This window comes from Gymnoscopelus braueri, assembly GCF_963280865.1.
Source record: "Gymnoscopelus braueri genome assembly, chromosome: 21".
In the NCBI taxonomy this organism is placed as follows: domain Eukaryota; kingdom Metazoa; phylum Chordata; class Actinopteri; order Myctophiformes; family Myctophidae; genus Gymnoscopelus; species Gymnoscopelus braueri.
Genome location: NC_137623.1, coordinates 37833793 through 37854692, shown reverse-complemented (window position 1 = coordinate 37854692; position 20900 = coordinate 37833793). Strand labels below are relative to the sequence as shown.

The following is a 20900-nucleotide window of genomic DNA, read 5'->3' as shown; positions in this document are numbered from 1 at the left end:
TTGAAATCCAATATGGGATGTTGTATTTGATGGTTTAGGCATGTTGTTAAAGAGAGAATCCTAGCTTCTTTTGAGGTTTTGTTTAGTGTAAAAAGGAATCTATACTGTTTAAAGGGGAACATTGCCGATATCTAATATTCACCTGATTCTTAGTGAGGGGGAAGACATGTGAAAACCAGACAGAACACTTACCAATGCCTTCTACTTGCCAAGTATGCAAATCGTAAATAAATAAATATCATATATCATACGTGTTTAACCCATTAAAGGAGTAGTTCACCCCCCCAAAAAAATCTTATTTTCTATCAATTACCCACCCCTTGGCCAGGAAGCATTGAATTCATGGATATATATTTTTTTTTTGTCGCATTCCTAAGCCAATAATTTGATGACCGGCGGTCTCTCCAGTAGGAGACTCAAAGGAGACTCTTGAGTCTCCTACCAGATACATTAGCATATTTCAGCCGGTCATCAAATGATTGGCTTAGGAATGCGACAAAAACCAAACAATCTCTATGAATTCAAGGCTTCATGGGGTGTGTAATGTGATAGAAACTAAGTCTTTTTTGGGGTGAACTACTCCTTTAAAGTTGTACAATGCAGATTCACAAATAACGATTTTTAGCAACCTCTGCTGGTCACTACCGTCACTGCATACAATTTCCGTAGTCCTCGATTACCCAGAATTCCATTTATTTTCACTGGAAGCCGGAAGCGTTTCAAAAAGCGATCTTTTAATTGTTTTATACTATCTGCGGATCGTTTCTCTTAGCCAGTGGAGCATTAGTTACCATGAGCTGTGCTTTCTTTTTCTGTTCTTTTTCGATCTTCCAATCCTACATTCTCTTAAAATCAGCGTGAGGTTCCTTTTTGTTATTAGCGCGGTAGTTCCTGGCCAAACAGGAAACCGTTGTGGTAGTTCCGTTTTCTGGCCAGATGACGTCATTTTCCCGGGAAAGTCCCCCCCGACAGCGTTCAATACAAAATATATAAATAAAAGGCTTCCGGGGGTGAAATTCATGGAGTGGGTGTTGTGAAACTTTTGCCACTCACAAAAGATATACAATTTAACTTTAGTTTTGTTGAAAACGTTACCTAGTATTACTTTAAGATCAACAAATACTTAAAATGTTCAACTTAAAGTGTGTTCTATGAGGGGAAAAAATATTAAACATTTTTATTTCCTTTCTATGCTTGATTTCTAAGTAAAACTCAATAGGCCAGCACTCGGCTCACATCGAGGAGTGTTGTGTCTGGTTTTCACTTCCACCTCACAATTAGAAACATAGGTTTCATGTTAAATATCTGCAAAATGTAAAAAACTTTCACAGGTGATGACCTTTCTGTGGCCCACATCACAGATGAGGGGGTGAATTTCTTAAAACCGGTGGAAGTGACCAAGACTCACGTGGTTGTAAATGTGACCCACCTGTCTCTCTTTGGGCTGTTGAGGATTTTCAACTTTTTTAAACCTGACCCTACCCCCGAACCATCCTTTGGTCAAGTTCTGCTGTTCCTACGACCACCAAGTGACAGACTTGAGATGAAAGTATTTCTGCTGCCGGGCAATGTGACTATTGAAGAGGTAAAATATGTATCTGTTACGTATTATCACAGAGACTTTGTATCTCTGTAGATTTTTTGTAATTCAACAATAAATTGTTTCTGATTTTGAATAGACAACCAGAGGCTAGTCTGTAGGTGTGGTCACATGTGACAACCAATTTAAGACCAACGTTTGTAGTAAGCTATAAGGACAAAATAGCAATATAAAAAATACCCTGGTATTGATGTAAGCCTGTAGACTGAAAAATGTATTGGTCAAGTTGTGTTTGTGTCATGGTAGGTGAAAGTACAACATAAAGAGGATACATACATCGACACTACCTCAGACTGTGTGCTCACCCCAAAGCAAGTGTACAGTCTGCACAGTACTCCACATGAAGTACATCCACAGGTAGGCCTATGACACGCTAAGGCTATGTTCACACTAACCACCTTTTATGAAGAAAATATAGCTATGAAACTTACCGAATATTAAAAGCTAAGTTTTAAACTAGTGCTGTAGGTGTATTTATGGAAGTAGTCAAGACTGAGCAATTGGAAGGCACATTTGTCACCTAAAATGTATCGATATTTTATAGACCAACTTCCAGAGACTAACACCAAGGTCTCTGTTTCTCCTTCCCCGTTTGATATCTCTACTGCCCGGCTATGACTGCTTGATTTGTGTCACCTGGACAGCTGGACCACAACTTGCTATTAATTGCAAGCTATTAATAAAGATAATACAACCTCACTGTGAATATAGCAAATAGGATATAATTATATTAGGACATAATTTACTTAGACATACATTACAGTCATTTAGCAGACGCTTTTATCCAAAGCGACTTACAATAAGTGTATTCAACATAGGTAGGGAACGAAAACTACTAATCACCAGAAGTCTTTAGTGCATTTTCTGCAAAAACAAGCAACCAAGAGTATACCTAGCGCTAAGGTAAAAGTGCAATATATCAGCTACCTATTTCCTTAAACAGAGGAGACAAAATAGCTAAATCAAATGAGCATGAGCTAAAACAAATAAGTGTATCGACTAAACAAGATCCAATAAACAATCCAATAATCCAATAAACAATACAGCAATAGAAAACAAGCGTTCGTACAACTAGTTAACAACAAGTAGGTCAGGCAGAGAGGAAGGGTAGTGTTTCCTGAAGAGGTGAGTTTTCAGCCTGCGGCGAAATATGGACATAGTTTAAAGATCTAGTGAAATGAAAATATATATTTTTCACAATTTTAGAGCATATCCGTGGTCATCATATGGGCATACCTAACAATAGATGTAATTCTCTTTAACCCCATTTTTGTGTATTTTTATGTCAAAAGTCCCTAAAAAGCCAATCTTCATGACTTCCTGTGAACGAAAACGTACTGCGTGATAACATCTTGATTTTGTTCACCTGTGTGATTCCCATAGCTGCACGTTCCTCCAATACAGGGATTCCGTTAGCCGGTATTTACCGGCCATTGACCGGTAAAATGTTTAATTGGCCGGTAATTATAAACACCACCGGCCAGCCTATTATTAATATTATTATTTGCATAAAGTAGTTGGCTACAACCATTATAATCATTTCAAGTTTTTATCATGATCTGACTGTGTGGTTTAATTCCGACAGCCTGCTCTTCTGCTGCTGTGCGCTGCAGTTATAGAATAGCCTATTCGTTGTACGATGGTGTCGCGCGTTGAAAATATCAGAGCTACAAGCTCACAGCACGTCGCAACGCGCCGCGTTGTGAGCTTGTATGTCTGCTATTTTTGATACGCCACAACACAGCTGAGAGACACAGCTGTGTCTCCTCCTAATCAGCGCTGAGTAGGGTGGTTCGCTCGGGTGTTGATAAACAGAACCGGGATTTTCCGAGGTGATAGAATCTGAACCAAACCGGACCCAATTGTCGATAAAGGGAACCGTCCCGAACACGTGTGGGTCGTGGATATTATGCAAGCACAGTGACTGTCTGTCTGCAATGGATAAAGTGGTGAAAGTTGGTGAAAGCAACTATAGAGGCAAGTAATCAACCTTGCGCAAGGCCACATATATCATGACATATATAATTAACGTTAACAAAACAAAACAAAACCTACTTTTGCATATCAAGGTTGAATGAGAATCAATGTAAAGCCCAACATATATATTAATTTGTTTATACTGTGCGACGGTGTTGCGCAGGGAAACCACAGCCCGCAGGGTAATTAGGACTCGCCCCAAAACACCCTCGCCCCCATTTTTCAGGCGGACCAGCGGTTCTTGTATTCTTGTATTTTTTTTACTGAGGATAAGGGTAGAGATAGGTTTAGGATTATGTATAGTTTTACTGAGGTTAAGATTAGGAATAAGGTTAGGTTTAGGCATAGTTTACTGATATGTTTAGGAATACCAGGCGAATGCCGCCGGATTTTCCCCGGGGCGACTGTGTTTTGGGGCGAGCGGGTGTTTTGGTATTCATCACGCAGCAGTTCACTCATGCCCACTTTATTCATTTCATTTTTGGCAAGCGACATCTGCATGATATAGACTAGTAGATCATATAATTTAGTTATCTATAAAAACAGGAACAGATTGCATCTGTGATAAAGTGGAAAGAAGCGCAGCTCTAACGTAACGAGGTGTAATGATCAGTTGGGTGCATGTATAGAGTAATATATGTGACGTTAATTATAATATGGCCGGAAATGTATTCTTTGGCCGGTAAAATATAATCCTGCCGGCCATGGTGGCCGGCCCAAAAAATGCCTAGCGGAAACCCTGCTCCAAACACAGCTGATTTTAATTACAGAACTACTCCGTTTTAAATCTCATTCAAGATGACGTCCAGACGGTGTATTACTCATTAAACTTAATCAGCACACTAAAATATGTACCATTTTAGATTAGAAATAAGCAACTTGGTAACAAACATTCTGCACAGTGGCCATCTCTCTCTCCCTTACAAGGTTCAAGGTTCAAGGTTGTACTTTATTGTTACATCTTGTGTACTGGTACATAAGAGTAAAACTTATTTTGGTTTGGCTTCCTTCAGACATTACAGCAGCCTTTTTTTTTTTTTACAAACAATAGCACTGTGCACCATGTGAGTGAGGTTCTACCGTGCCATAGCCTGAAGGGATGGAACCTTCTGATTGGTTGCGAGGCCGTTTCAGACTGAAACTTCAAAATAAAATGACAGAAAATGTCATTGCACTGGATCTTTAATATACTATTTTTGTTAAGAAGAGGTATCAGGGAGGGATGCTGGTGGTATAGTTGAGTGTGGGTGTCTCCGACTGTGGCTCAAACTATAGACTGGCAGTAGAATGTTGGGAGATCAGTCGGTTGGAAGGTGTGGGGAAAAAAGTTGCTAAATGTGCCCGCGAGCCGACACCGACCAACAGCTACTATGGTGCTAAAAACAGCCTATGGCTTGATGTCTTTTTCAACAACAAACATGTGAACATGTACATGGTTAAATCATTTGGGAAATTATAAAGATAACTACTGCACTGCAGGGTGCTTAGGGCATGGGCACAAGGTTATCTGTAATTAAACTATTTTGGTGTATCATCTTTCATATTCAATGTTATTTAAAACAATAAACACTGCTTGCCTATATCATTTTCCATACTTACTGTACAACTACTACCACTGATTAGCCTGGCTCCACCCCCTGAATCGTTTGCCTCGCATTCAGGGTCTGGTGACGCTGTCGAAGGCGGGTGTTTCTCGGTTGAAAATCTGTATGACGAATTGGGATCGGGATAATCCAGTATGAACCCAATCGCCAAAGAGTCTTTGAAAAAAAAAAACTTTGGCCACGCCCCCATCTCAGAAATCGGCTGCATTGAGAGGGCTTTCAGACTGAATAATGGAGTGAAACGAAATGAAAAATCAGGCTGAGTGTCAGGCTAACCACTGATAGCACTACTACGGCAATACAATGTAATAGTAAAACAGTTATATGTGTCTTCAGGAATCGTCGCCATATCATCTGAAGTATGGACCAAATTACCATCAATCATTTGAGGTGTTCATGGATCTCAATACAGCAGACATCTCATTGGAGGTGAGGGGACCTGAGGACAAAGCAGTGTGGCAGCGACAAAAGCTGAGAGTTAAAGGTACAGTTATTAATGTGCTCGAGACCTGACCCGAATTGAATTGCCGTATGATCTTTATCGACCAAATGCATTGTTAAGGTAGCAAAGATAATTATTAAAACAATAAAATCAATAATAAATGCATTAATTTCCAATGTACAACACAAGAATAACAGAACCAACATGGGTATATGCATGGAACCTGCTACAACTCAACTATTTAATGGTTCAATTTGGGTCCAGTTGCTATTCAGCCAGCTCTTTATGGAGGACTTGAAATTAACAAGCTAATTGACTAGCTGGAGCTAGCTGTACTATGTAACATTTTTGTCAGGGTATGAGAGCAGAGTAAGACCCAAATGCAGGACGTTGCAGCCAAGGATCAATTACAAAAAGGTTCGGAAACCTGTTTCACAGAAAGGAGCCAAACCCCCGAAGGGGGCTTTTTTCTACTATTAATAATGTGTAAACACTGCAATAAAGGCTTTCACTTCTGTCATCTACAGGGCCATCTGTACCAAAGAGAACAAACAGCAGCCTTTTCTGTTCAGGTACAGACCCATTCTCTGCACAGTACATACTAAGTGTGTGTGTGTGTGTGTGTGTGTGTGTGTGTGTGTGTGTGTGTGTGTGTGTGTGTGTGTGTGTTATTGTGTGTGTGACTAACCAATCTTAAGACATGTATTACAGTATGTTATCCTTTGATTTTCATAAAGACAAACAGCCTTTCTTTACGAAGTATCGGGGGAGTCTAGTCAGTAAAGTCAAGAACGTGGAGTCCATCGTAGATGATCTGCGAAGTGCGGGATTCCCTGCAGAAATGGCCACCAAGGTCCAAGCTGAGAACACGGCCCATGCAAGCATGAGGAGGATCTTGGATAGTGTGACCACCACTGCCTTAGAAGAGGCTCTGTTCAAAGCTCTTTTCCAGCATGAGCCCACACTCATGATAGAGTTACTGGGAGAAAAACACTCCAGGGATTAGTTGGATCTCTATTGAGGTAGAAAGACCTCTATAAGCTCACAGCGTGTTGTGAGCTTGTGCTATTTTGCTTGTAGTATGACGAAGGGCGATAATTTAGGAAACAACTAAAAGTTGAAATGTGGAGATACAAGGTTTCTGCTCGACTGCAAGGGTATGGGATACATTTAAGCTTAGAGACAAAAACAATTGAGTAAACTGGTAGTAACATACAGGAAGTAGACATAAGATTGTGTGTGATCTGTTAACAGGTACAGTATGGATATGAATGTCCAAGCATCAATGAACAGACAATGTTATGGACAGATAATGACAAAGGACAAATCTGCTGTGAGGATTATAATATAAATTAAAAAAATCAAGGAATAAAAATTCAACAATGAGCTGGGCATTATTGGAACATAATACCGACAGGGTGACTCAGGCTTGCTGCGAAGCAGAGTCTTCTTCACGTACAGTATCTACCACCAAGCATTTATTTTTTTGTAATTTGAATTTTTTTTGCCATTTACATTTGACCTATTGCATTATCTAGTGTGTTTCACTGTTCAGGCTGTAGTTGTGGATGTTTTGTAAAACTTTAAACTATCCCCTAGTTAAGATGTGACATTTGGATTTTGTAATGAAATTATTTCAAGTTCAACTTGTAACAAAGATACAAAACAACCATCTTTGAGTATGGACTTTTAAATGTATAGTTTCATGTTTTAGTTTAGAAATAGTAGAGAGAAGTACACCATATTTGATTTGTACCCATATTGTCTTGATTTTAAAGTTGTTTTATCATTAAATGTAATTCCCAGAAAATCATGTCCTTTGTTGTCTTTCAAGTCCATAGAGAAAGTTAAAATCATAGGTTCAAGGCAGGTCTCTTTGGGAGTGAGTGGTAGCCTCATTTTGTACCATTATGCCCAATCTGCACAAAACTTTCTACACGCTTTCTAAAATCCCAACCCCCATCCCAATTCAATAAAAGTGTATGTAACAAATGAGGCTTGTAGCCTATTTAGGCGGCCAAACACGAAGTGTGTAACTGTGTATGCACCCTATCTGTTCGTTTTATTATTATTTATCCACGGCTAACCGCCAAGTCACTTTTTACAACATTTTGGTATGGTAGAGACCAGAGGGTCATGCCAAAGTTGAAATAAATATTACTCCTATTGGCCAAAGTGTGGCGCTATATACAAACATTGAACAGGCAAATCTTATGCCTCTTTCAGCCTATAAGCATTAATGTTTTTAACTTGCGTGCGCGCCCCCCAGTAGTCCAGTAAGAGTTTAATGAACAACATGTGACATGACAACAACTATGCTCTGGCAGTGCAGTGAACAAAAGCTATTAGTGTAGTGGACATGTAAGCCAGACACAAAGTGAGACGAACCGTTTCCATATTGTTTGCAGTGCCGATCTACAATATTGTTTGCAGTGCCGATCTACAACCTGTTTGCAGTGATAAGCTACAACATTTATTTATTTTGACGTGTGGTTTTGTAGTGCTTATATATATTTATGTTTCTTGTGTGGCGTTGCATGCTTTTATTCTGTAGTCTACTGTTGTAACTGACTTCTCCCTATTTGACATTGCAATTAGTGGTAATGAAATTAATCTGTGACTAATGGGTAGGATGGACTGACAGTTCGGTTGGCCAATAGAACAGGAAATGGAACTGGACAAACCAATCAGCTGGCACCAGAGGATAGATAAAACGGGGTGATTTAAGGTGTGTTGAGAGAGACCGAACAGAAGCACTGTGACCTGGTGTAGGCAGGGCAGCTCCCACAAGAGGAAGTAAGGGTGGACAGGGACGCCACCACCCATGAAGGGCCAGGCTGTGAGATGGCTATTCCATCCATCTGGCCGAGAGTGTTGTTCGGCAATATGTGGTGGGTGCCTTGTCCACCTGTTGTGGATACCGTCGGAGTCGGCCTAGTCAGCCCGGTTGCAGGTGTGGACAGCAGCACAGAACGAGAGGATGGGACTGAGACGTGGGGAGCTGAGGAGCAGGATGCAAGCAGCAGCATTCAAGGCGACGTGTGAGCTGAGGTTCGAGACCGGGCCCTAAACACTGCATGCTAGCGGCCAGCAATGGGAGAGAGTGAAATCTCTCCCTCCCATGTAAGTCTCTTCACATACTGGTGTTTAAGTGGCAGAAAAACCAGTTCATTCTAAATGATGTTATAAAAGGACATAACTGGCGTTGAGTCTCCTTCATCCACAGGCGTGGCCAGAGAAGATGAGTGCTTCGGGGAGTAGGCTACCAAAGGCCAATGTGGATGCACGATCCCTTTAGGACTCAGCACTCGCACTTTAAAGGCTTTGCCTTTAGTATTTTACTCTGATATATTATAACCTGTATTTTAACCCACTGTCCTTTTTGTATTTTAATCCTTGCTCTCCATCTGGTAAAAGAACCTACCCTTTTGTATCTGGTTAATGTGCATTGTAGTTCCTTAGCCTAGTAATGTTGAGTAGGCTACATTAGCTGTAGCTTCTCTTCAAATGCTGTTAAAGGAGTTCCTAGGCTCCTAGTTCAAACCTAGGTGGCGTAATCGGTTAAGTTCAGAAGGTCCCGCCATTTTTGGGACCTCGCCACAGACACCGGTGAGTTATTGTCAAGCAACTGCATTTTGAAGAAATACTCCAGCGTTTCAGGTGACAGTTAGTTGAGAACTTGCGTAGAATGCAGTGTAGGCTTAAACGTTTCTATTATAAATACAACTGTTTGGCTGAACATACCCAACATGTCATTAGTCATTGTATGACTAAAGGGGAGCTGGTCAGTATGCACTGCAGTCCAGACGTGGCTGGACGGCGAGTGACACGCATAATAGATTTGACCTACGTTTGCGCACTGGCTTGATGTAATTAATTATTTGAAGCAGCTGTGTAGATTCCGTATTTGACCAAATGCAGGTAAATGTAATCCTTGATGAGTAATTTATGGAGACTATCCACCACTGTCTGGTAGGATTTTTTAAATTCCCTACTAGCCTGTAGATCTGCCATGCTGCATGTCATCATGTGTAGGCTAGTACATAATTGCCTCAGTTATTAAAGTGCACGATTTTTGATTAATGCAAAAATATTAATAGTTTTATAGCAAAACATGGTGTTGTGCGAAAAGACGTTTTGAAATGAAAATCCCACAGCCTTCAGGTCCACTATTGAAATGATAAAAATCGTCTTTTTGCCCGTTCCTGTAGTGTAGAGACTGTGCATTTGAAAACAGAGGCTGTAAATATAATATGAATCAATACAGAACAACTACGTGACATATTTATCGGCTAAAATGAATAGTTTGTTTAGAAACAAAACAAGCTGTGAGTCTGACATAGGCCAGCAAAAAGCTTTCTCTCTCTCCATTTATGCCCCCCTGGCACTGGCTGGAGCTGCGAGGGCCACTCAGATACTGTATGTAGCCACTCTGAAGAGCTCAGTATACGGCCACAAAATATTTTCATGTCAAGGACCCCCAATATTTACAAGACTTCGGCGCAAGCCGTGAGCGAGTATGAATTGACTTTTATAGAGCCGGAATAAAATCGGGTCAAATAAAATCCCGGCACTCCCGGCACTAAAGTAGAGCTATGCACCGTGGCCTTTAGTGGACAGAGAGAGAGAGACAGTGGAGGATATTGACACAAACTATTTGTTATGTTTACAAAGTATAGGTTACAATATTTGTTTTCTTGGTATGAACAATGACAATAATTAATGCTTTTGAATAATGTGGTGTACACATTATGCCAGCTTTGGTCAAAATAATAAAACAAATATTATATAATTTGATCTAAATGTAATTAAAACCTCACAGTGAACATGAAGAGTGACTTCAGGTGAAGTGACTGTGGTAATGTAGTTCTTTGCCTGACAGGAGTAGCTTTCACTGTCACTGGGTTGGATGTTAGAGATGGTCATTATCTTCTCCTGTGTCATTTCAGTGTTGTCTTTGAGAAGGATGTAGCTCTGGATTGGTGGATTTGAACCACTGCTGCTGCAGGTCAAAGTGACTGAGCTTCCTTTGACAACATCTCCTGGTGGACTTACTGACAAAACGACATTCTTGGGACCATCTGTTGGGGGTAAAAATATATAATAGCTGTACTTTAACAAACTTCTCCTAAGAGGGTGATCAGATCCACTTCAAACTCACTCAGTGTAAATAAAATACCATAATGATGACCGTAAGTTATCAAACTCATGAGTTTTTATCGCACGCACCAGTGGCACCACCATGGTGATTTTCCAAGTTTTGCCATGAAACAGAGAATACTTTGTAACTACAATGTAAGGTCAAATCAGCCCCAAATTTCAAGTTTGATGATTCAGCCTGAAAACATTTAGGTGTCAATATTTAGTTAAAGTCATAACGCCACCTATTGGCAACATGTATCATAGCCATAGCAACAATTGCCTAGCCTGGTAAACCCTCCCTCCGGAAATCTCATTTCTAAATAGAAATGAGATTTCCGGAGGGAGGGTTTACCAGGCTAACAATTGCCTGGAAGTTCTACTTTTACAAACTAATCCTATACATTTGGAATCATGTTGCTCTGCAGAAGCAGCAGATACTGTGCATCCTGATGTGGATAAAGGTACGAGGGGAGGGCCCGGTCATCGCTGCTTGCAGCTTTAATTTAATATGATTCTTCTTTGAATGTGCTGTTGTATTAATTGAATGCATTAAAGACAGAATGAAACAGAGAGAAAAAGATTCAGACAAGGAGAGAAAAAGAACACATGAACTCCTATAAACTCACACTGCACATCCAACATCACAGCTTCAGACTTCCATGTCTTTTGTCCTTTAACAGCACACTGGCAACTCCCAGCATCCTCTATGTATTGAATACGACCGTGATGCGGTTGAGAGCCATAGAGAACAGCAATGTTGTTCTTGTACCAGATTGTAAACGTGACAGTGTGACCCACTGGGTAGTCATATGAACAACCAATATCTACTGATGAACCTCTCATGACACATGGAGATGGATTGGTGATGGTTGCTCTCCACTGACCTGTAAAAGACACACAGAAAAATAAACAACTGTCAACAATTTTCAATCATCTGATTTTTTTTTTTTTTATCATAATAATTCTGGCCTCATTCTGTTGATCCACTAGATTGTGATAACATGACATGATATTTTCCTCAATATGAAAATATAATATAATGAAATACAAAATATTTGTTATTTTCTATATTTACCTCAATATATATTCCAATATATTTTTACATGTATCTGTACATTACCCAAACATTTAACTATGTGTTGAATACAGTATTTGATTTGTACTTTGCAGTTTGGAAGTCATTTAGTAAATCTATGAGGGGTAAACACACTGTGAATATGAAACCATTATAAACTCTCCTTACCAGGTACCAAGATCAGAATGTCCAGGATCACACTGATTGTCTTTAGAAACCTCATGGTATCTTGAGGTGAAAACTGACCCCAGCATCAAGTAACTGCAATGAAAGACACACTTCACAACCAACTAATGTAATGTAGCCTACTCTCTGTTCTGCAATAAGCTGTCAATACATCTATGGTCTCACCAATGTTAATGTTATATTTTCATAGCACTGTGTGATATAATATCACATGGTTTCATTGAAAGTTTGTACTTTTAATTTTTAGATCACTTCTTCACTCACCTCTCTGAATGATTTGAAGTGAAAGTGAGCTCATGCTACCTTGTCAAACATGTATCAAAATATAAGATACAATGTCAATGAACCTGTCAATGAATGTATAAAGTATCATTGTTACCCGTGGTGGAAAGTACATTTACTTAAGTACTGTGCTTAAGTACATTTTTGAGGTATTTGTACTTTACTTGAGTGTTTCCAATTTCCAAGACTTTTACTTCTACTCCACTACATCTCAGAGGCAAATATTGTACTTTTATTCCACTATAATTATTTGAAAACTTTTGTTACTAGTTACTTTTCAGATATATATTATTACATTATGAAACATACATTAACCACTTTAGTCCTATTTTATACATAAGCCTTTTGAAAATAGCTGATCTCCAAGCTCACAACGCGTCGCATCACGACGCGTTGTGAGCTTGTCGATCTGCTATTTTCAAATATTTTAGAACTTTTACTTTTGGTACTTTAAGTACATTTTGATGCCAGTACTTTTGTACTTTTACTGAAGCAAATTTGAATTTTTTACTTTTACTTGTAACAGAGTGTTTCTTTATTGCAGTATTGATACTTTTACTTAAGTAACTGATTTTACTAACTAAGTTACAGTGAGGTAATTCAGACATACTCACAGGTGTCTCCAGAGCTAGTCTGTCCAGTACGTCTACGTTAACAGTCATCTAGACATAATGATAACCAGATCAACAGCACACACCTAAAACTAAAAAGGAATACAAGGTTAAAACCACTAGAATGTAATGTTTCCTCTCGTCATGTCCTATCACTTCACACCTCTCATATCCACCCACTTATGTATGCCTCAAAAGCCTCTGCAGAATCTGCTGCTGTGCATTAATATAGTGTTACATACTACTCTGAATACCTATATATTATTTTTGAAAATAGAGAACTCACAACACGAGTGACATGTCACATGTAAGGAAAAACACTGAATAGGACTTTCATAACTAGAAATATTGTTCCTGAAGAAACAATGTGGGCTCGCTCTAAAGCCAAAAAACTGTAGTTATAAAAAGTACAAATTCAGTTTGACTCGGTATCTCTGTCTGATCAGATCGGGGCACCCGTTATCATTCTCCTAATTGTCATCAGTTAAACGCCTACTTGAATAGCTGATGGTAGTAAGGGGATGGAGGGGTATAGGGGGCAGGAGTGATGGGTGCGGGGTGCTTCCCCCTGGCTCCAGTGAGCTTGTAGATTAGCTATTTACTATGGTTTAAAGTGCGTGTGTGTGTGTGTGAGTGAGTGAGTGTGTGTGTGTGTGTGTGAGAGAGAGAGGGGGTATGGGGTGTGGGGGTGGAGGGAGTTGTGTGGACCAATATAACAATCTTTTGAGCTTGAAATGTACTGCCATCCAAATTTCACCCATTTACACACCGATGGCAGAGGAAACCATGCAAGGAGCCCTGCTCATCAGGAGCAATTAGGGGTTCAGCATCTTGCTCAAGGACACTTCAGCATTAATTCTGGGGGAGCCCGGGATCGAACTGTGAACCTCGCAGTTGCCATCCGGGCGCTCTACCGGCCACGCTACCCCTGAGCCACTGCCGCCACATCTACTCACACTTTCCAAATACTTTCAACCTTTTTCCAAAATAGCAGATCTACAATCTCATCACACATCACATTGTAGATCGGCTTTTCTTCTGTATAGTTTGTATGACAGAGGGGGGTATGTCATGTGATGTGGCGGTGGAGTATGGGGTGTATGTGTGTGTGTGTGGGGGGGGGGGGTTTGGAGCTTGCAGTGTACAAACGTTTTAGCATCAAAATATTGAGTCGGTAGAGCGGCCGGATGGCAACTGCAAGGTTCCCAGTTCAATCCCGGGCTCCCCCGGAATTAGTGTCGAAATGTCATTGAGCAAGACGGTGAACCCCTAATTGCTCGAGTCCCGATGAGCAGTATGGTAAAACTACAGATCTGCTATTTTCATAATATTCATCTGTGGAACCGAGTCAAATAAAATGTACTGCCTCAACTCCTACATTCCAAGTGCTTGTCAGGGTGGGGGGGGGGTCCCCAGTTCAAATATGATTATGTTGGGGGTTTCACGGCCTGAAAAGGTTGAGAACTATGGTCGAGAACCACTGCTCTACCCCACAGGTTTTCAAATTGGGGGCCTGGACCCCCAGGGGGCGCCAGGGGGGCAGTTTGAAAGGAGAAACAAGTCTCAAGAGATTAAAAATTGTTTTGTGGATTGGAGCTATGGTCCTGCAGTTCCACTGTTTGTCCACTAAATGGGAGTAATATTCCCTAGTGGACAAACTCCAAAAAAAGGAGACTTCTGGTCAATTTCTGGTTATTGCAATGCGCCACATTGTGAACTTTTTAATAGTATTTATGTATTTACTAGGGACAGTGCACATTAATCAACATGTCAGTTTTCACATCCATGAAAATGTGCATCAGGCATTAAACAGCCATCTCTCTTGTGCTGTTTGAAAAAATGGCACAATTTCTACCACTTGATGGAGTCCATGGTCCATGTCTGTGATGATCCAGCCATCCAACCTAAATCCAGTGGTGGAAAAAATACTCACATATTTTTTTTACTTAAGTAAAAGTATCAATACTGCAATATAGAAATACTCACTTACAAGTTCAAGTCTGGAATTCAAAATGTACTTGAGTAAAAGTACAAAAGTATTGGCATCAAAATGTACTTAAAGTACCAAAAGTAGAAAGTAATCATTATGCAGAATGTCCCATTTCACAAGTTTTCAAATGTATAACAATCTTTTGAAAATAGCAGATCTACAAGCTCACAATGCGTTGCATCGCAACGCATTGCGAGCTTGTAGATCGGCTATTTTCAAATGGCCAAATGTACATAGGGCTGAAGTGGTTAATCTATGTTTTGTAATAGTAATCAAAATCTACAAAGTAACCAGTAACGAAAGTTTTCAAATAATTGTTGTGGATTAAAAAGTCTCTGAGATGTAGTGGAGTAGAGGTTAACAGTAGCCTACTGAACATTGGAAATACTCAAGTAAGGTAAAAAATACCTAAACATTTGACAGTACAGTACTTGAGTAAATGTACTTTACACCACTGCCTAAATCCTGAAACATCAGCCATTATGGGTGGTGGGTGCACCTCTACTCCCTGTACACGTATGACTGCATAGCCACACATGTCTCCAACACCATCATAAAGTACGCGGACGACACGACAGTGATAGGCCGAATCGTCAACAACGACGAGTCTGACTACAGAGAGGAGATCAAATCACTAGCACGCTGGTGCCGGGAGAACAACCTCTCTCTTAACGTCGACAAGACCAAAGAACTGATCGTGGACTTCAGGAGGCCGCGGAGAGACCATGCGCCCATCCTCATCGACGGTGCTGCAGTGGAAAGGGTCAGCGAGTTCAAGTTCCTCGGAGTACACATCGAGGAGGACCTCAAATGGGAGACGCACTCCACACACGTGAGGAAAAAGGCTCAGCAGCGACTGTACTGGCTCCGCCGCCTGAAGAAGCTCGGAGTAGGACGTCGCATCCTCAGGCTGTACTACAACAGTTCTGTCGAAGGCATCCTAACAGGCTGTGTCACGGCCTGGTACGGGAACTGCACTGCCCGAGAAAAGATCAGCCTACAACGAGTAGTGCGATCGGCAGAGCGGATAATGGGAATCGAGCTCCCAGTGCTCCAGGAACTGTACAAAAAGCGGTGCGTGCTCAAAGCCAAGCGCATCATCAAGGACAAGCACCACCCAAGTCACAGACTGTTCAACCCCCTACAACGACCGCGACCGGGCAAGGGGCTCTATCGCAGTATCAAGAGTTCCACCACCAGGTATTGGTGTAGTTTCAATCCGGCTGCTGTCAGAATGCTGAATGGGGAATAAGCCTGGATGAGGCATAGGCCTTGTTCAGCAGCCTTTTCTTTTCTGGCTCTTCCTGAACACACCTGTGGATTATACCAGGGACAATGACTTGGACTTTAGCCCCCCCTCGGACACACCTGTGGACTACACCAGGTACAAATGACTTTTTGTTGCACTCTCTCATGGAGCTACTTGCGGATTATACTAGGGTCAGTCCACTCTAGGTGGACACGCACTGACCTTTTGCACCTTAATCCCTTGTATAACGCACTGACTTTTTTTTGGTCTTTTTTATTGTGCTCCTTTTCCTCTAAGCACCTTAACGTCCATTGTCTATCATGCACAGTATAAGTATAACATGCACAGTATACAATACATTGCTGCTATGCTCAGGCACCTTAGTTTAGTTTTTTTTAGTTTTTATTATCTCAGGTAATTTGTAAATATGTAGATAACTTGTCTGGCCTTCTGTTGCTCTCTTGTTTTGATCTCCTTCCCACTTACCCCCCACCCTCTTCTTCTCCCCCCCCCCTCTTCTTTCTATGGAAACTAACGTTGCGATGGGAACGATGTACAAAAAAGAATTTCACCCACTCTTTTACCTTGTAAACCTGTGATGTGACAATAAAACTGATTCTGATTCTGATTCTGATTCTGCACTACACAGTGGCCTACAGTAGGGGGCAGGCTGGCACTCAACACTGAATTGGTCATCATAAAGTGAATGTGTTTTTTTTTAGGGCTCGAAAGTGTCCCCATTATACAAAATGAAATAAAAAATATTCTTTCAAGTCGGGGTCCGTAGTCTAATCCAATGGGGTCAAAGTGGGGTCCGGGCGGGGACCTCCAGGGTCCATGAGGGGATTCCAGGGGGTCCCGAGCAAAATGTACAGTTTTAATCACTTTTACCCCATTTATACATTGGTTATTAGAAAATAGAAGATGCACAAGCTCCATGAAAGCGTTGTGAGCATGTAGATCTGCTATTTTAGACACATTTTGAAACATCTTGAAAAATGACAATTTCAAAAAATCTTTTAGGTTTTAACAAGAAAACTCTTGCAGGGGTCCCTACTCCCTGGCACAATATCTTTTCAAATTGGGGTCCGCGGCTAAACACTACCACTTTATCCATTTATACTTGGCTTTGATTGATTGATTGAATACTTTATTAGACAGAAATGCAAACAGCACGAGTAGCCTACAGTTATACACTTAATTGGTCTAAAAGGAGCATACAAAAAAAGTGCGGTCTTGTTTCCATTGAGGTGCTACATTCAATTAATCAACATAGCATAAATAAATAAATAAACGTACAGGGTATAAAAATGGTGAAAATAGGCTATTCAAAAATAGCAGATATATACCAGGTACCAGGGGGTCCCCAGGAAAATGTGTCCATACATTGTCACAATCATTTTAACCACTTTAACCATATTTATACTTTGGCTATTTAAAAATAGCAGATCTACAAGCTCATAACGTGTCAGCTTGTAGATCTGCTATTGTGGAAAAATCTGGAAAATGTGTGCAAATCTTTGAATATAATTTTTTTTAAGTGAAAATGTTTCACTAAAATCTTCTGGGGGTCCCTGGCAAAAACATTTTCAGATGGGGTCCATGGGCCAAATACATATGAATTTGGGGGTCCTTGGCACGAAAAAGTTGAAGAATCACTGCTCCAGACTAGAGACTCAAACACACTAGACACCTGTTGTCAGGGGAGGGGCCTGTCTCCTCACATTCACCCAATCACAAGTCACCCTGCACATCACATGGTGTAGAGGAGGAGGAGGAGGATTCAGGAAAGTTTTGGTTAGCGGCTCTCACACACACACATACGTACACACACATTACAGGTCCCACACACACTAGTCTAAAGATCCACCTCCATGGGAGTCAGGTCATATACCGGGGATCTTCTCAATGCATAAGGAATAACGTGGTTCTATAAGTGGATTATACGGTCTGATCAAGAATTAACGGATCCCCCCCCCGGGTTACAATGTTTCAGGATTCCACTGCAGGTGTGTTTTGTTTTTTACACGTCTTTTTGTTTGTTTGTTTGTTTGTTTGTTGTGTATACGGATCCTCTAATCCTCAGTGTTTCATTGATCCATTTGTAACTCTGAAAATGTGCAAATGTTCCATTCGCAGGCTACACTTTCAGTGTTAAATGAAGGAGGATTTTTGGTTTTACGTCTGAATGATCTGATGATATTGGATACTGTAGCCACAGTGTGATCTATCCAGAAGAGATGATAATGATATCATAGAGCTGTATTAATGCACGTCCCAATATTATTGCACTTTACTTAGATTTGATTTGTGTTGGGGTGTTTTTTAGGCAGTTCTAAATCACATAATGATGTGGTTCTCAAACTTTTTCATGTCAAGGACCCCCAAATTGAGATATATCTGGCCGCGGACCCCTGTCTGAAAATGTTTTGTGCCAGGGACCCCCCAGAAGAGAGGATTTATTTAAAAAAAAAAAGAAGGAAAAAGAAGAAATACAAATTTCCCAACATGTTTGATATTTTTCTAAAAACCCATCACATTTGTTCCCACTTTGCAATCCTCATGGATTTTTGGTGTCAGAGTCTCCTTTATGATCAATGCAGCTATCTGCCATGTTCATTCAATCACTGAGTGACTGTCAGACATCAACCAGGTTATAAACATACAACTACCAAATGTAGGTTTATAGATCTACAGATTCAGGATGGTGGTTTTCTCTTAACAGTTTTGTAGAACCCACACGGCTTTATTCAATATTAATGTCACTGCATCACTTTGCTAAATGCACGTATTATTACTGCTGTTCGCCTACATTTGAAAGGTCTGATAAGCAATACTGGCCATAGGGTCACACTTCTGAGTTCTGACTGTGTGTGTGTGTGTGTGTGTGTGTGTGTGTGTGTGTGTGTGTCTGATGTTTTTCTTATTAGGCCTAATATAAAGGTTTGTTTTGTATGTCCTCAGAAGTGAGACGTTAATTGAGACATACATTTATTTGACTTGTTCCAATCCTTATACCCTGCTCTGATAACCTGTCTGGCTTCAAAGCACACATTCACTAGAGCAGTATAGCCTATAGTTCTCAAACGTTTTCGTGCCAAGGACCCTCAAAATGATATGTTGGCTATTTGGCGGGCAGTGGACCCCACCATCTGAACATGTTTTGTGCCAGAGACCCCACCAAAAGAGAAGATTTGTGTTGCAAAGAAAATACAAGATTATAAAAAAGTTTCTGGGGGATATTTTTCAGAAATTCTCAAAAATAGCAGATGTACAAGCTCGCAGCGTGGCACAAACTGACGCACTGCGAGCTTGTAGATCTGCTATTTTTGAATAGCCAACATATAAATGGATGAAGTGGTTAAAATGATTGTTACGCTACATTAACTATTTTTGCTGGGGACACCCTGGAACCCCCACAAGGACCCCTGGGGGTCCACAGACCCCACTTTGAGAACAAATCGACTAGAAACCTCCCCTGAAACCCAAACATTTCTGATTCACTGTTTTGTGATTTCCCAGTAAGTGCTTATTACTGGCCTACGACTTGTTATTTTTTAGGTAAGCATTGTGTGACTAATGGGTCTTCGTAAACAGCTGGTGTGATACCACCTGATACAATAGACCGGTCATAACTGGGAGATGATGTGATGAAGTTCCATTAGGTTCTCCTAGTGAGTTCATGTTTATATTCATAAAGAAAAGATCACCAGCACTCACATATTATTTATTTGCAATTGCATAAATTGCTGCCTGGGCCTCGAGCCAAATTAACATCGCCTCTCACCTTAATTCAAGGGAATCCAGATTTCCCTGTCCTGAGGCCGATTCTACAAAATGCCTTCTTCTAAATCAGTAGTTCTCAAACTTTTTACGTATTTCGACATTTTTCAAACACTTTAAAGATTTTTAAAAATTGATACAAAATATCAGATGTACAAGCTCACAGTGCGGCACAAAGAGACGTGCTGTGAGCTTGTAGATCTGCTATTTTTGAATAGCCAACGGTAAAATGACACAGCTGCTTTCCCAGTTTTAATGGGTTAATGACCGACATTAGTGTATTTATTTGATAGGTCTTATAATTGTGTCGTGTCTATTGATCGAATACAACTAAATGATTTATCTCGCAATAACTTTTTCAGATTTTTACAGGTGAGGGGTTTCGTTGTCCTGCACACAACACTATCAACTGATATAGATGCCTCTCCAATTGAGAGCGCACTGACAATGGATTTTACAAGGGGTTTTATTAGTATTTTCTATGGCCTGTTAAGATTCAATGCAACTGTTAACAGTTAACACCCAGGATACTAAGAGGAAATGGGGAAAGTAGAGCTCTTGGGGTTGAAATTGCAGATAAGGTTTGGTGTGAAATATATGAAAATGCAAAAATAATAAAATATAATTCTTTCTGAACCGTGCACCCTGCAGTAAGACAAGGGTTCCCAAACTTTTCAGTGCCGCGAGCCCCGAAAATAATCGTATTTAAACTGGGGACCCCCCCACCCTGACAAGCACTTGGAATTGTAGGAGCGAGGCGGTGTGAGCTTGTAGATCGGCTATTTTCACAATGTTTGCCCTTCCTCTTAAAACTAAAAGTCATTTAAATTGTTACTTTAGAAATGTGCAGATACCCTGTATATACTTATACTGTACAGTATGTTGTTTTGTTTACTGTTGAATGAGAAAACAATGTTGCACATTAAGCTAATCATCTGGGGACCCCAATTTGGGAACCA

At 40.5% G+C, this 20900-nt stretch overlaps 2 protein-coding genes across 3 annotated transcripts in view; both read left to right on the top strand.

Annotated features, from left to right (window-relative positions):
* Positions 1-7507, top strand: part of LOC308077308 (nuclear GTPase SLIP-GC-like) — a 35341-nt gene extending 27834 nt beyond the window's left edge. The window contains exons 23-24 of the mRNA XM_080417939.1: positions 6151-6195; positions 6361-7507. Coding sequence (XP_080274065.1) covers positions 6151-6195; positions 6361-6629 — 314 coding nt within the window. The 3' untranslated portion in view covers positions 6630-7507. The remainder of the gene's footprint in view (positions 1-6150; positions 6196-6360) is intronic.
* Positions 1-20900, top strand: part of arhgap29a (Rho GTPase activating protein 29a) — a 136518-nt gene that overhangs the window by 44572 nt on the left and 71046 nt on the right. Inside the window, exon 1 of one of the 2 annotated variants that reach the window (XM_080417977.1) lies at positions 17980-18167. The exons of the other annotated variant lie outside the window; for it this stretch is intronic. The gene's annotated coding sequence lies outside the window, so the exon portion shown is untranslated. Of the gene's footprint in view, positions 1-17979; positions 18168-20900 lie in introns of those variants that run through there. 2 annotated transcript variants of the gene reach the window in all.